General features: G+C 39.3%; 1 protein-coding gene across 3 annotated transcripts in view; it reads right to left on the bottom strand.

The window, feature by feature from the left end:
- Positions 1-13,846, bottom strand: part of HPSE2 (heparanase 2 (inactive)) — a 577,000-nt gene that overhangs the window by 159,992 nt on the left and 403,162 nt on the right. For all 3 annotated transcript variants that reach the window (XM_060034305.1, XM_060034306.1, XM_060034307.1), the window contains one exon: positions 1,171-1,264. In XM_060034305.1, the coding sequence (XP_059890288.1) occupies positions 1,171-1,264 (94 nt within the window). The remainder of the gene's footprint in view (positions 1-1,170; positions 1,265-13,846) is intronic.

Below are 13,846 nucleotides of genomic sequence, written 5' to 3'. Positions count from 1 at the left end.
GCATTGTTATGAATATAGAAAAGTGTACAGACCTCCCCTTTAGCAATCAAAAGTGCTTTTCTATGATTGCTCCAAATAGTATTTTTTTCACAACTAATTTTATAATGAGCCATTCATTTATTTGCCCATTCATTTATTCATTCATCCCATATACATTTTGTGTTTTCGGCCGCACCTCACGGCTTGCAGGATCTTAGTTCCCGGACCGGGGATTGAACCCATGCCCTTGGCAGTGAAAGCATGCAGTCCTAACCACTGGACCACCGGGGAACTCTCCTCATTCATCCCATATCAATGGGGGCCTACCTGTTGCTATTTTTCTGCAAAGATGTGTTTAATTTGCTCAAAATAAAGTTGAATGTTCAAAAGGTCCTCATTCCCTGGAAAAGGACCTGACTAGGAAACTAAAGATGAGATATCACCATTTTGTAGAGGCAGATGGAAATTGTAGGCATAAGATCCTCACAGTTCAGAATTAACTAATCTAGTGTATTTCAAAACATGATCTGCATTGGGTGGAATCACTTGACAGATGACTATTAAAAATAGAGATGTCTGGGATCCACTCCAGACATACTAAATCAGAACATCAGAAGTGAGATTGGAAACTACAAGCAATCTCTGGTGATTTTGATTGTATTCAAGTTTGAGAACTACTAACCACAGGTGTCCTGCCAGTAGGACCTACATACAATTGCTTAATTTAACCTGTCTTCTCCAACATCTCTACAAAAGTAAGATGTTACTTGGCTGATTCTAAGACACCTAGGAATAGTGTAAATGTGGCTCAGAATTGCCAATATCCCAGACCACAACTCCGCTGAATGAATGTAATCATTCTCTCCTAAACTAACCCAAAATAAACTCCTGCAAAAAGAAAGTAAACCTATTCTTCCCTTAAGAAACTCACAATTTAGAAGCCATCTGTTACAAAATGTTTGTTATTAAAATAGAGAAGCTTTTAAACTTGGATATGGTACATTCAAACCCTTCTTAATCTGAAAAGCAATAAACAGCAATCATCAGCTGTGAGAGGCACCTCTTGGCCATGCAAATCCAGACTGCACTATTTTTCTACCCACAGTGCTAACACCCAGCTGGAACCCTGTGACATTTTCCTCACCTTACCCCCAAACTCACTCCTCTTCTTCCCCAGAGAGTTTTACTCACTTTCTGAATTTTCCTAATCTGGTCAGAGAGTGTGTCTAATAGGCGAGTTTTCAGGAAGTCCATCACCTTGACCACCCGGCCATCAATGTAGCAACTGGAATAAAAATAAAATGAGAATCAGAGAAAATCTCGAGCAGGAGACTACAAATATATTTCTCTAGCCAGAGGTCTCTGTTGCCTGAGGAAAGAGCCCAGGGTTCGCTTGGGCTCTTACATTCTAAAGAAGTTTTGATCCTGGGTACTTTTCAAACAAATAATATACTTTTTAACCTCTTCATTTTCACCTCCATTTGTGGGCTAATATTGTGATTTTTTTCAGCCTTTGTCCATTGAAACTGCATTTATTGCTCTATAGGAACTGACAGGACTCTGTAACACAATTGGGTAATGGGGAAAAGCTTACTTGTTTTCCCCATAGGGAAAGTAATTTAACACCCCTCCCGTACCATCCCCACCCCCACCTTAAAGTAATAAAGGTATGTGAGAGGTTTGAAAGACTACTCAAACATTTTGAAAGGTTTCCACACCTTTAAATAAGAAAACACCAACCACAAAAATCTGATTTAGTGCAGTGAGCAGGTCTCAAAGAGTTCATCTCCAGTTCACTTCCCTGGGCAAAATACCTTGTAGTCAACCTCCTTCCACCTCCAGAATAAATGAACGGATAAATGAATAAACAAATAAGTCAGACAGATTAAAGTTCAGGCGCCCTCTCCTAAAATAGCAACAAGTTTGGCACACATCAGTGTGGTGGTGTCTCCAGTTTTGTTAGGTAGCTTAAGTGAAACATCAAGTTGTGCCGATACTACATTGTTAACATTCAACCAAAACAGGTCCATCTGCCTTTGTGGGGACTCTGTGTGAATCTTTACTCTGAAGGCTAAGCCCAGGATTAGGTGACCTTCATTATCTCAAACCTCCCAGCACTCATCTTTGCAAAATTCCAAATTAAATCGATTTAATTAAAATCAATGCTTATGACTCCTGGGTGCCTTTTCCAATCCACTTAGGTCTCCTTGGCTGATGGATAATGATAGATTATGTCATTTTTAGTAAGACACCAACCTCTCAGTACGTATTATAGAACTATAATTCTAATTCTAGTACTAAAAAATTCCTTTTAATGTTAAATTCCCATACTAATATGTGATGTAGTGGAATGGTTAAAATTCTTTTGTAATTGCACTTTCAACCAGGTGCTCTGGTTGAAGTGAGGGTGGGAGATGAGCTCCTCCCACTCAGCCTTCCCCTTGGCCTCCCTCACCACCTCACACATTTCCACAGAATCCAATGTTTAAATCATTTGTATATTGAAAAGAGTATGGGTTTTGGAGCCAGAGATATCTGAGATCAAATTCCAAGGCAGGTATTTACTACCTATGTGATCTTGGGCAAGATGCTTGGCCTTTATGGGCCTCAGTTTTCTTATTCTTAAGAGAGAGGTAACATATCTACTACTCAGGATTGTTTGAAGATCAAGCAGATAAACCTAAAGTGTCTGGCATATAGTAGGCACTCAACTGTTAGTTCTTTTCTGATTTCTCTAATTTTCAGCTCACAAAGATGGGGTCATAAACAATAGGGGCCTGACTGTGTGTACCGAATTCTAAAAGTGAGATGACTGTGTCAAAGGGTACATGCTTTTGAAAATCTGGGTGGTTACTTATATTAGGGAATAAAACAAACCAATGACATGACCTTTCACCTCATTCCTGGTACAGATGCTAGACTTAGATCCAATAAACATTTATTATGTGCAACACACAGAGCTGGTAATGTCCATGTCCATTACCTCACAAACCTCTTTCTATTAGTGCTCCACTGTCAGCACCTCCAATTTTTTTAAAGTTGTGATTAGATAGTATACTACCTGAAAGCTAGGCATATTAAAACACTGTAGTGTTCAAATTAAAAATAATTCATGAAATGTTAATGTAACACACATTGAAGGACATGAACATTTGTACTATATTACATGATGATTACGCATATGATAAAAATGTACTGTAATTAGTGTTCTTTTATGTTCTAGTCAAATATATTATAGTTGCCTCTTTTTTCTTTGTTAGCTCCCAGTAACTATTTTAAACAGCAGAGTTTATAAGTTTTGCTGGCAACACATATAGTTTAATGCTCATTGAGATAAAAGTGCCAGATGTACTTTTTCAATATGTAGGATTCCCTGTGAACATGCTTCCTATCCCACAAAATCCACGGCCCACGGTTGAGGGACCTCCACTCTTCCCCTCCTTCCTTTGGTCTCTTTTCTCAAGTACACGAAACTTGGAGTTAGAAAACCTTGGTTCAGTCCCAGCTTTGCCACATACTACCTATATGATACTGGGTTTCCCCTTCTTTAAAATCAGTTAAAAAAGAACCCCAACCCTACAGTATTTTCACAGGGTTACTGTACCGATAAAAATGAGAAGAAATTCTGGGCACAGAACCTGGCACATAAAAGGTATTCAATAACCAAAACTACCCTCCAGGTTACTTAAGTACCCAAGGTGGCAGCAACCTAGACTGAAAAGCCATGGGATGGGGTGAGCAGGGGAACATCTGTCTGGAGAAAGACAGTATGTTCATCCACCATAGGATTTGGAATTAGGGAATTATGGAGGAGCAAAAATGGACTCTGGATTTCCAGTAGGTGGGAGGCAGAGAGAAAGAGAGAGGTGGAGAGGGCTGTGATTATGTTGCAAAAATCTGGAGTTTGAAAAGACCTTAGTGGTCGTGTGGTCTGAAGTAGGTGCGCCTGTGACAACACCCCTGAGAAGTGATTATCTAGGACAGGGAACTCTCTCTCATACACTACTAGTACTGTTCCACTGTGCCACAGCTCGGATCCAGGGAAGGCTCTTCTACCATGGGTCTAAAATTGGCTCCCTCTTACTGTTCACTCAATGGCTGTTTTCTTGGACCCGGGAATAGTCCAATTCCTCCTTCATGTGACATGTGGGTGAGGAATTCCAGTAAAAACTTTGGTTTAAGCTTTTTAGAGCCTATTTTTGTCCCCAATTTTAACCTAACAAGCTGGATTCAATCATTCTCAGTTGGTCTCAGGCTATTCCTGTGGGCTATGAATTAGACTGGAGCAGGGAAAGCTCCAGGCAGGAAAGCAGTGTGACAAGGTTATCTTATCTCAACAGTGCAGGCAAGAAGAAATCTGGGTCTAAGTAAGGCAGATCACGGAAAAAGTAAAAGTGAGAGCCTGTGAAAAAAGAACTAATAAAATAAAGCTTCTGTAGAACATAAGAGAGACAGGAAGGGAGTCAATGATGACCACGAGCTAATGAGAGAGAATGTCTTTGAGAACACTGGTGCCAAGGACACGTAGGCTAGTCAGACTGGGTTTTAGGTTTGTCAAAGGAGATAAATTATTCTGTTTGAGATATCAAAGACCCAGAGAATATCAAAGAGAAAATATGCAACAGGTACTTGGAGATGTGAGAAGTCAGCACAGAGAAAAACTGAGACAGAAAATGTTGACCCGGTTGTTTTCTTCAGTTTGTAAGTAATGAATGGAGCCACGGCCGTAGATGAGCTCTCTAGGAGAATCAGAGAAGTTAACAGGTATGGCAGAGACCCTCTAAAATTCTCAAATACGGCCCTGGACATTGCCTCTATCTTTGGCTCAAATAAGAGTCCCTTCCTTCCCCAGCCCTTCCCCAGTCCCTTCCTTCCCCCCATCACAGTGTCTTTTTAATAATTTCGGTCTGAGTCAGATTCGCACTTGGATGCCAAAGGAATTCCCATATTATACTGTGAAGTTTCAGCAACTTTATTTGCAAACATAAACCCACATTTATATTGCACTATGGAAATAAGAACTTTGGTCCTCCAGAATTTAGTATTCCTTTTTAAGAGAGGGGATAATTTAACCATAGGTATGAGTTGATAAATACCTGAGCCTTTTTCATGGGTAACCCTGGACAATTAGCTTGCTGCACTTACCCTTCATAAATGTGAAGCTTCTAAGAAAACATTCAATGTCAACAATCTGTGGTTATCTGAAAAACTCCTGCCTGTTACAGAGCTTTGATTCTCTGATAGTGGCTGCCTGTAGTAAAGGGCTCAATACATCATTTAGATTTGGACATGATAGCCTGTGATGACACTTGGTAAGAATAAATTGTTAAAAATGGTAAAGATGGTGATTTCTAACCAAGACTGGGTAAGTGGAAGTAGGACTGGATTCCACCAGACTGTCCAGTGACCTGGGGGCAAGTCTCTCTGCTTTCCTCCATCTTCTTCACTGGGAAGATAAAGATGATTCTGAGCTACCAACTGGTCTCTCCTGAAGAGTTAACTAGTTTAGTAATGGATACAAAGGCACCAGAAGACCAAACAAATGAAAGAGGAAAGGAAGGATTGAGGGAAGGAAAGAGAGAGGAAGGAAATTTGCCAATTAGAGGTGCTTTGGCATCTTCCACGTAAACCCTGATAATTTTAGGTGAATCATAGTCCTCCTCTAAGCTCTCTTGAAATTTCAGCATCTCCTAGGATCACACCACAAATGGCTGAGCTGTTCAACTAAAAGCTGAAGCCAGGAGAGGCTATGCAGAAATAACCTTTCTGTGAACTATTACTACAAATGCAATGAGCTTGAAACCTTTGTGTGTGGACAAACAGCCTGTGCTCAGTCCTGGCAACCATCATTCCTTCCTCGGCTGGCCTCTAGATTAGCAGGTCATATCAAGCACATACCTGGGGAGGTGGCAAAGATGGAGAGTATACAAGGTAAATAGAACTACATACCAATTCATTCACCAACTCTCTTGCTCTTCTTAGTTTTAAATTTTATTTCTAGTTTAATACCTTTCATCTTACAGTAAGTCCGCTACATATGAACCTTCAAGTTGCGAACCTTCAAAGATGTGACTGTGCATTCGCATGTCCAATCACGTAAGTTAGTTCACGTGAAATTGCAGCTTGCCCTCCGTCTTCTATTGCTGACAATCCTTCAGCTCTACCATCTCCCACCTCCTCTCCCTCCTCCAGTCAGTAACTCTTCTTGCCTGTTCACTCGATGCCAGCCCCTGTATGCCAGCTGTTGTACTGTACTACTGTACTTTTCAAGGTATTGTACATAAGATTAAAAATGTTTTCTTTATTTTTTGTATTTGTTTATTTTTTATGTATTATTTGTGTGAAAAGTATTATAAACCTATTACAGTACAGTACTCTATACTCGATTGTGTTAGTTGGGTACCTCGTCTAACTTTGTTGGGCTTACGAACAAATTGGACTTATGAACATGCTCTTGGAACGGAACTCTTTTGTATGGTGGGGACTTACTGTATTTAAACTTTTGCCCTTTATCTGTTGATTATAAAAGAAACAAGTGCTCATTATAGACAAATTAGAAAATGCACATAAACAAGATTAAAATATGAAAATGAAAAATCATTGATGAACCCAACACCTAGAGAAACTTTGTTAACATTTTGCCTTGTACCCTTTCAGACTTTCCATAGTAAATAACACATAAAATTTCCCATAATTAGTTATTTTAAAAACTTACTCCAGATCCTATTCCACTAGCGTATAAATTTAAAACTGTCCCAGCTGAGATTCCCAAGCCCCTATCGCAGAGATACTGCCAGAAATATTAGAGACTCCAGGTGAAATCATCTCACTCGTATTTTAATTCCATTCTGGCCAGTTAGGGATCTTCTGCCAGGGGCAGGTCTCATCTCCTTTCTTCTCTGCCAGCCAGGTTTTAACCCTGATTCCCCTCCCCCCTTTCTCTAGGCCCCTAGATTTAGTCTTCAGGATTGTACTCCAAATTAGCCACTTATGCCCATTAGCCTCTTAAAACATTTAATGAGGAGAGTTTGTTGTCCAGGGGCAGCTGGTTTTGTTTACCGGGCTCTTTACTTTAAAAGGAAAAACCTTTGCCCCTTATTATCTGACCTCTTCTTTTATTTCAGGTAATTGCATTAGTGCTGGCTTCCCAATGCTCAGGAATTTCCGGACCTATTTTGCTGCCTGCTGCTTTCAGGGAGGAGGGGCAGTCTGCTCAGAATTCTTACACCCAACCTCCTGGCTGGGTAGGTAATTCCATAAAACTGGGGCCTTCCCCACTGGATGAGGAGAAGCTTGGATAATCATTAGAACAACTGTTGACCTATAAAAGCTATCTGACACCTTGAAATCAGTCAGACTAGAGGCTGACTCTAGTCTCTCCAAAGCTTTATAAGTTGTATCTGCCCCTCCTCCAAAGGCCTCACTCTGGGTTCCTACTGAGCACATTCTTCTCACATATGCCTTTAGGTTTTCTTTCTGAGGCTACACTATTCTTCATCTTCTTTGCTATGAGTCAGTCTTCCCATCTTGTGTTCAGAACTACTTTGAGCAGGTGGAGCTTGAATGAAATGAATACTGTTAGAAAAAAAAAATCCTACAAAATATAGGCTTTCTTTGGCTTTCTTCAACCAGTTCGTATATAAGCCATACAGGAGCCACCCAGCTGACTAAAGGGCTGCGGTTCAGGAATTTCAAAGAGTTTGTACCCTGGAAAAATGTTATCATTGAAAAATTATACAAATAAAGGTCAGGGTGGTGGGCAATCCCTCAGGCACATAATGGGTGCTCAAAATATATTTAATGAAAGCATGAGTATCTGTATAATCTAACCCACAATGAGCCAAAAGGGTGGTCCTAAGGCTCAAGTACTGTCCCAAGGGCCCCATTTTCTTGAACTTTTCTCTCTCCTAATTCCTTGCACACTTTGGGTCCTGAGCTTCAGGCCCTAATCATTCTCCCCAGTGAACACAGTGCATGTGGAGAGACGCTTTGTCTTGGCAGGGGCTGGAGCAGCTGGCCCTTGATCCTAGCAGTGATGAGAAGAGCTCTAGGGGAGCAGGGAAGGAGAGGGATAGGAAAGCCATCTGCAGCTCCAGCTATCAGAGTGGGCTCTGAGCAGGGCACCTCTGGGAATTTTCAGGGTAGCAGCACGTGATGGCACCAAAAGTGTGAGCAGGAGTGGCTCTGTGTGTTTCAAGTCTGAAATGTAAACAATTTGTGAGACCCTCTTTAAGAAAAGGAAATCAAAAGTACAAAACACAAAATAAGGTACAAAAATAAATATTTATTTAGAATGACAAAATAAATCACAACAAATTCCCAGAAAAATTTTTTCAAGTCCCTTTTTTCTCAGAGCTCTTTAGGCAGTTTACCAGAAATGTTTACACAGCAAGGCTTGCCCCTCACCACCTAGAACATTCTGCAATTCTCATCAACTCCCAGCACTCCTAGGAACCAATGCAAGTGAAGGGCTTGAAGCTTAAGTCATTAGCTTCATGGTCAATCTAATTGTGGGTCATCAATAATAGGAATGGCAGGGTCTAAGTCACTGGAATCTAACCATCTATGTGCAGTATTTATTTTAATTCAGGGTTTGTAAATTGGGAGCTTATACAGTTACCACATCCTTTCCCTGACCTCTTTTCATATAATTGTCATTGTAGTTGAATAGCACAACTAACTTAACTATAATTAGGTTAGTGCATTAATAACTAGGAGAACACAGAAAGGAGAATGAGGAAGGGAGGAGCCGTATATGTATTAAGTTCCTTCTTATTTGCTAGCTGTTTCACACATAGTGTCTCGTGAACATTCCCTGTTTGCAGATTATAAACTGTGGCTCCTACAGTAACTAGGAAACCAGAGACCAAGTAGGTACTAGGCGACAGATACCAAAAACTTTCCTCTCTGTTCTGCCAAGTGGGAGAGCTATGCAGACTACTGCGCTTAGTTCATTTGTCCTGTAATCAAGTACAGGTGCTTTTCAACTTCCTTTAGTCCTGCCTACTTCAACTATCTCGACCACTTAAACAATATTGAGTTAAACTCAAATTTCTCAAGGAAACAAAACAATTACAACAAATAAAAACAAAAGCAAAACAACAACAAAAGCAAAAACCTGGGGGGATAAGTAAAGGAATGGAGGTGGTATAACTTTACTCTTTTCCTTGCAAAAATGGTTTTCAAAGTATTTTATTAGTAATTGTTACATGAAGAAAAGGGGCTCCATGGTCAAATAAGTTTAAGAAATGCTAGGTTAAAACCAAGTTAAGTAGTACTTCCTGTTCTAGCCATCATGGAATAGATCAGAATTACCCTCCTGTCATAGACAACCTGAAATCCAACACAAAATATATAAAACAACTGTTTGAAGGAATCGGACAGCAGCCAACTCAAGCTGTGATCCTTGAGAGGGGAGAGGTACATGAGGTAAGCCCCGCATTCACCTGGGCTTGCTGCTCTAGATAGGGTGGAGACAATTTATTGACCACCAAAATTTTGTGCCCCTCTTCCACATTGCAGAGCTGTTGCCAAGAAGCAGCTGCCTAGCTAGAACCTACTATACCTCTGCCTCCATCACAAGAGGGGTGCCCATAAGACTAAACAGGTCAAAGCATTGTGAGCAGAAGTAATGTGTCACGTTAGGCTGAAGTAGTTGGAGATGTGTATCACTTCTGAGCAGAAATTAAGAAGTCATGTCCTTCCTTATAGTCTCTTTTCTCCATTGCCAGATGAATGGAAGAGTCTCCAAGGAGAAGCCCAAGACAAAAAAAACCTGGGTCCTGGAATATCACATAAAAGGCCATCCACCAGGTACCTCAGCATTGGATGTGACATTAGTGAGAAACAAACTTCTATTGTTAAGCCACTGAGATTTGGGGGTTTATTTATTAAAGCAATTAGTGTTAGATTTCCTAGTGCATAGGTATTCATTATAACAAAACTCCATTCAACAAGCTGATCTGTTTGACCAACAGTGCATAATAAAAATGTTGTCCTTTGAGAGGAAATGGTCCCTGGTGTGAAAATAAAAAGATTAACCCAGAGAACTCTAATTCTAGTTTGAATTGACTGGGTAACTCTCAACAATGGGCTGAATTCTAATATCATGCAAGGACAGCTGAGGAGGGGAGAGATCATATTCTTCTATATCTAGGCAAACTGAGTCCAGGGTGAAAACAATGACTAAGGTGATTACTAATGACCAGAGAGGACATGAAATCTAGAATACTGGAAGGGAGGTCAATTAATGGAAGTCACATATCAGTGGGTGGCGGCCTTTTGACTCTACATCCAGTATTCTCCACTAGGCCTCTGGTGAAAATTTGAGTATTAACTCTGAGGGATAGCCATAGTTTGAGGTAGATTCATTTAGGCATCATCACTGTCAATGAAATCATATGTACTAACTAGCATATATCAGACAAGCAGGAAAACCAGAGGTTCAATTCTCCCCTGCATGATGTTGCTTACTTCTAGGCACCCAGCACTCATAACTGTGCATGTGTGTGTGACACACACACCCCAAACTGCTCCTCTAGCTACATTCACCAATACTCTGTATATTTTTGTTCCTGCATCTAACTTTTATTCCCAGCAAACTCAATGTCGTAGAGCTACACCTCCTTGAAGTACACTCACTGTGTAGAATATTTCACCTGGAGAAAAACCTTACATCAAAATAATTCTTTTCACAACAATTGCCATGTCTTTGTTTTAAAAGAAAGGCTAGCTCTCACCATATAAAGCATTAAAAGGAACTATTTATCAATATCATGATTATATGTGTACGTACACACAAGCATGTGTGTGTATATACATGTTAAGAGAGACAGATAGAGATTGAGATGGAGAGAGGTATCCATCTACTAGTTAGATTTCAAGATCAGAGTAAATATAACGTTGCTTCTTGTGTTGTATGGTACGTGAATTGAGCCCCCAAAGAAACCATTTCTGGTAGGATATTTTAAATTTCAGTATTTGCATTTTTCTGTAATTTAATTTGAGTATCATTAATATTTTACAGTTTTCCTTTAAACAGATTATTTTTAATTGCTATATTCTTTTGATTCATAATTTAAAAATACAATAAAAATAATTCTGTTACAAAAATACATACTCATTTTAAAACTTAAACATGATAACAAATAGTACAAAGAATTTAGTAATTAAACCAAATCTCAATGCACCACCTTTATCAACATTCAGAGAAAATCATGCCATTCAGCTCTGTATGTCTGTATACATATATCGCTATATACATACATACACATGTATACATACATATATGCATAATAAAGTCTGATATCAATAATTTTAGAGCAACTTTATCTGATATATCAGATACTAGTTCCTTAAAATGTTTTTTATAAAAAATTTTAAAAGATGGAGTCATAATGCTTTTGCTTTAATTATGTTCAACTTTAGACAGTATATATCAACTGCCTCTGTGAAAGATAAGGGTATTACTCCTATTCTTCTACAACATTGACAGCCACATCAGCCAGTGTGATAATTTTGCTTCAACCATCAATCATAATTTAGAAAACTCAAGAGGAGAAAGAAAGTCTATTGCCTTTTTCTGCCTTTTGCCTTTTTGTTTGTTTTTTCTCCTAAATGATGTTCCAAGTTTCCATCTTTTATCATTTCCTTTCTTTTTAGAAAACTTACTTTACCCATTCTTTTAGGTAGGTCTTTGTCAACAAATTCTTAGTTTTCCATCATCTGAAAATGTCTTGATTCCCCTTTCATTCCCAAAAGATATTTTTCCTGGATACAGAATACTAGGTAGACAATTCTTTCCTTCAGCCCTTAAAACTTGTTGTGCCACTTTCTTCTGGCCTCCGTGATTTCTGATGAAAAAAATCTGCTGTCATTTGAATTGCTTTTTACCTATAATTAAGCTGCCATTTCTCTTACTGGTTTCAAGATTTTACAGAGCTTTCAGCAGTTTGAGTATGGTGTATCTTGGTATGGATTTCTTTGAGTTTATCTGTTTGGGGTTTACTCAGTTTGTTGAATTTATAGGTTTATGTCTTTTGCCAAATATGGGAAGTTTTCAGCCATTATTTCTTTAGGTAATTTTTTAGTCTCACCTGCTTTCATTCTGGGGCTCAAACAACATAAATGTTAGATCTTTTGTTTTGGTCCTGCAGATCCCTGAGGATCATTCTTTTTTTTTTTTTAAATACAGTCTATGTTTTTCTCTGTTGTTAAGATTGGGTAATTTCTGTTATTGTATCTTCAAGTTCACTGACTTTTTTTCATCTGTCTCCTCCATTCTGCTGTTGAGCCTATCCACTGAATTTTTTATTTCGCTTTTTGTACTTTCAATTCTAAAATTTCAATTTGGTTCTTTATATCATTTATTTCTTTGTTGAGACTTCCTCTTTCTTTGCTATCTTTCTATTTTTTTCATTTGTTTCAAGAGTATTTGTAATTGCTCATTGAAATATTTTTATGACAGCTGCTTTAACATCCTCGTAATTTAAACATCTCTGTTATCTCAATGTTGGCATCTATTGATTACCTTTTCTCATTGAAGTTGATATTTCTCTGGTTCTTGGTATGACAAGTGATTTTCACATGACATCTGGTTATTTGGGGTATTGCATTATATGACTCTGGATCTTAAATCTTGTTTTGGTTGGCCTCCTATGACACCACTCTGGCAGGGTAAGGAAGGAATACTGCCTCGTTACTGCCTGGTTTGACAGGCCTGGTTTACTTGGCCTCCGTTGACACTCATGGATTAGGGAGCCTCCTTACTGCTGTATGGGTGTAGGAGTTTCAGCTCCCCACTAGGCCTCCATTGATATACTAACCTGACTTCAAGGGTAGGAGTACCTTGTTACTTCTCCCCATGTGGCCTCCACTCACGTGGGTGGGGAGTAACCTCATTACTTCTGGGTGGTGGTAAAAGTCCTGAGTCTCCACTAGGTATCCTCTGACAGCATCCCAGGGGGGAGGGGAAGAGGCACTTCATTTCTAACAGCTGGGGGTGGGAATCCCAGCTCTCCATTCGGTCTCCACTAACAATGAGTGGGGATGGTGGGGAGGGTCTTTGTTATAACCTAGCAGGAATGAAAGTCCCGGCACTCCTCACTAGGTCTTCACCAATGGGAGCACTGAGATACCTTATTATAGCCTGGCCAGGGGGACAGTCTCAGCTCCCTGCTTGGCTTTTGCTGGAAGGGGTAGGGGTGGGGATGGTACCACATTTTTTTTTTCAGTGGTTGTGTGACTGGAAGAGAATGGTTATTGTATAAAATTTTCTGTTTTGCTAGGTTGTTCCTTTTCTGGTCCTCCGGCTATAGAGAACTGGCTTTTGTTGGGGCATTTTTTGTTTGTATCCGTTGGTGCTTCTGGGTTGCCAGCTTTTCTAGAACGAACTCTGGGATATATGAGGCAAAAAAAACCCCAAACCAGGAAGCTCTCCACTGTACTGTTTATTCCCTGGTTCCCAATCTACCTTATTCTCTCCACCTTTCAGAATTTTTTCATGTTTGTTTTATAAATAATGGCTAGGGCTTTTAGTTGTACTTAATCAGAGGAATAAGGAAAAGTATGTATACTCCATCATTCTTGAAGTGAAAGTTTTTATGTTTATCTTTAACTGTAATTCCAACAATTTGAATTGTAATTTTTAATCTTAATATTTAAATATAGAAAATTCATTGGATATTTACAACCAATCTTTTTATCATAATTTCTCCATCATGACTCCTTTTTTGTTTGGCTGCTTCATCTTCAAGTAGACTTTTCTACAAATCCTCATGCATAACTAAATTTTCCCTAAGTTTCTGTGTGCTTGAAAACTGCTATCTGCTCCCTTTGACAAATCAAGTGCATAGAATTGGATGATATA

The sequence above is a fragment of the Delphinus delphis genome, chromosome 16 (assembly GCF_949987515.2).
Source record: "Delphinus delphis chromosome 16, mDelDel1.2, whole genome shotgun sequence".
In the NCBI taxonomy this organism is placed as follows: Eukaryota; Metazoa; Chordata; class Mammalia; order Artiodactyla; family Delphinidae; genus Delphinus; species Delphinus delphis.
The sequence above is the reverse complement of the archived record's forward strand: the minus strand, read 5'-3'. Positions and strand labels throughout refer to the sequence as shown.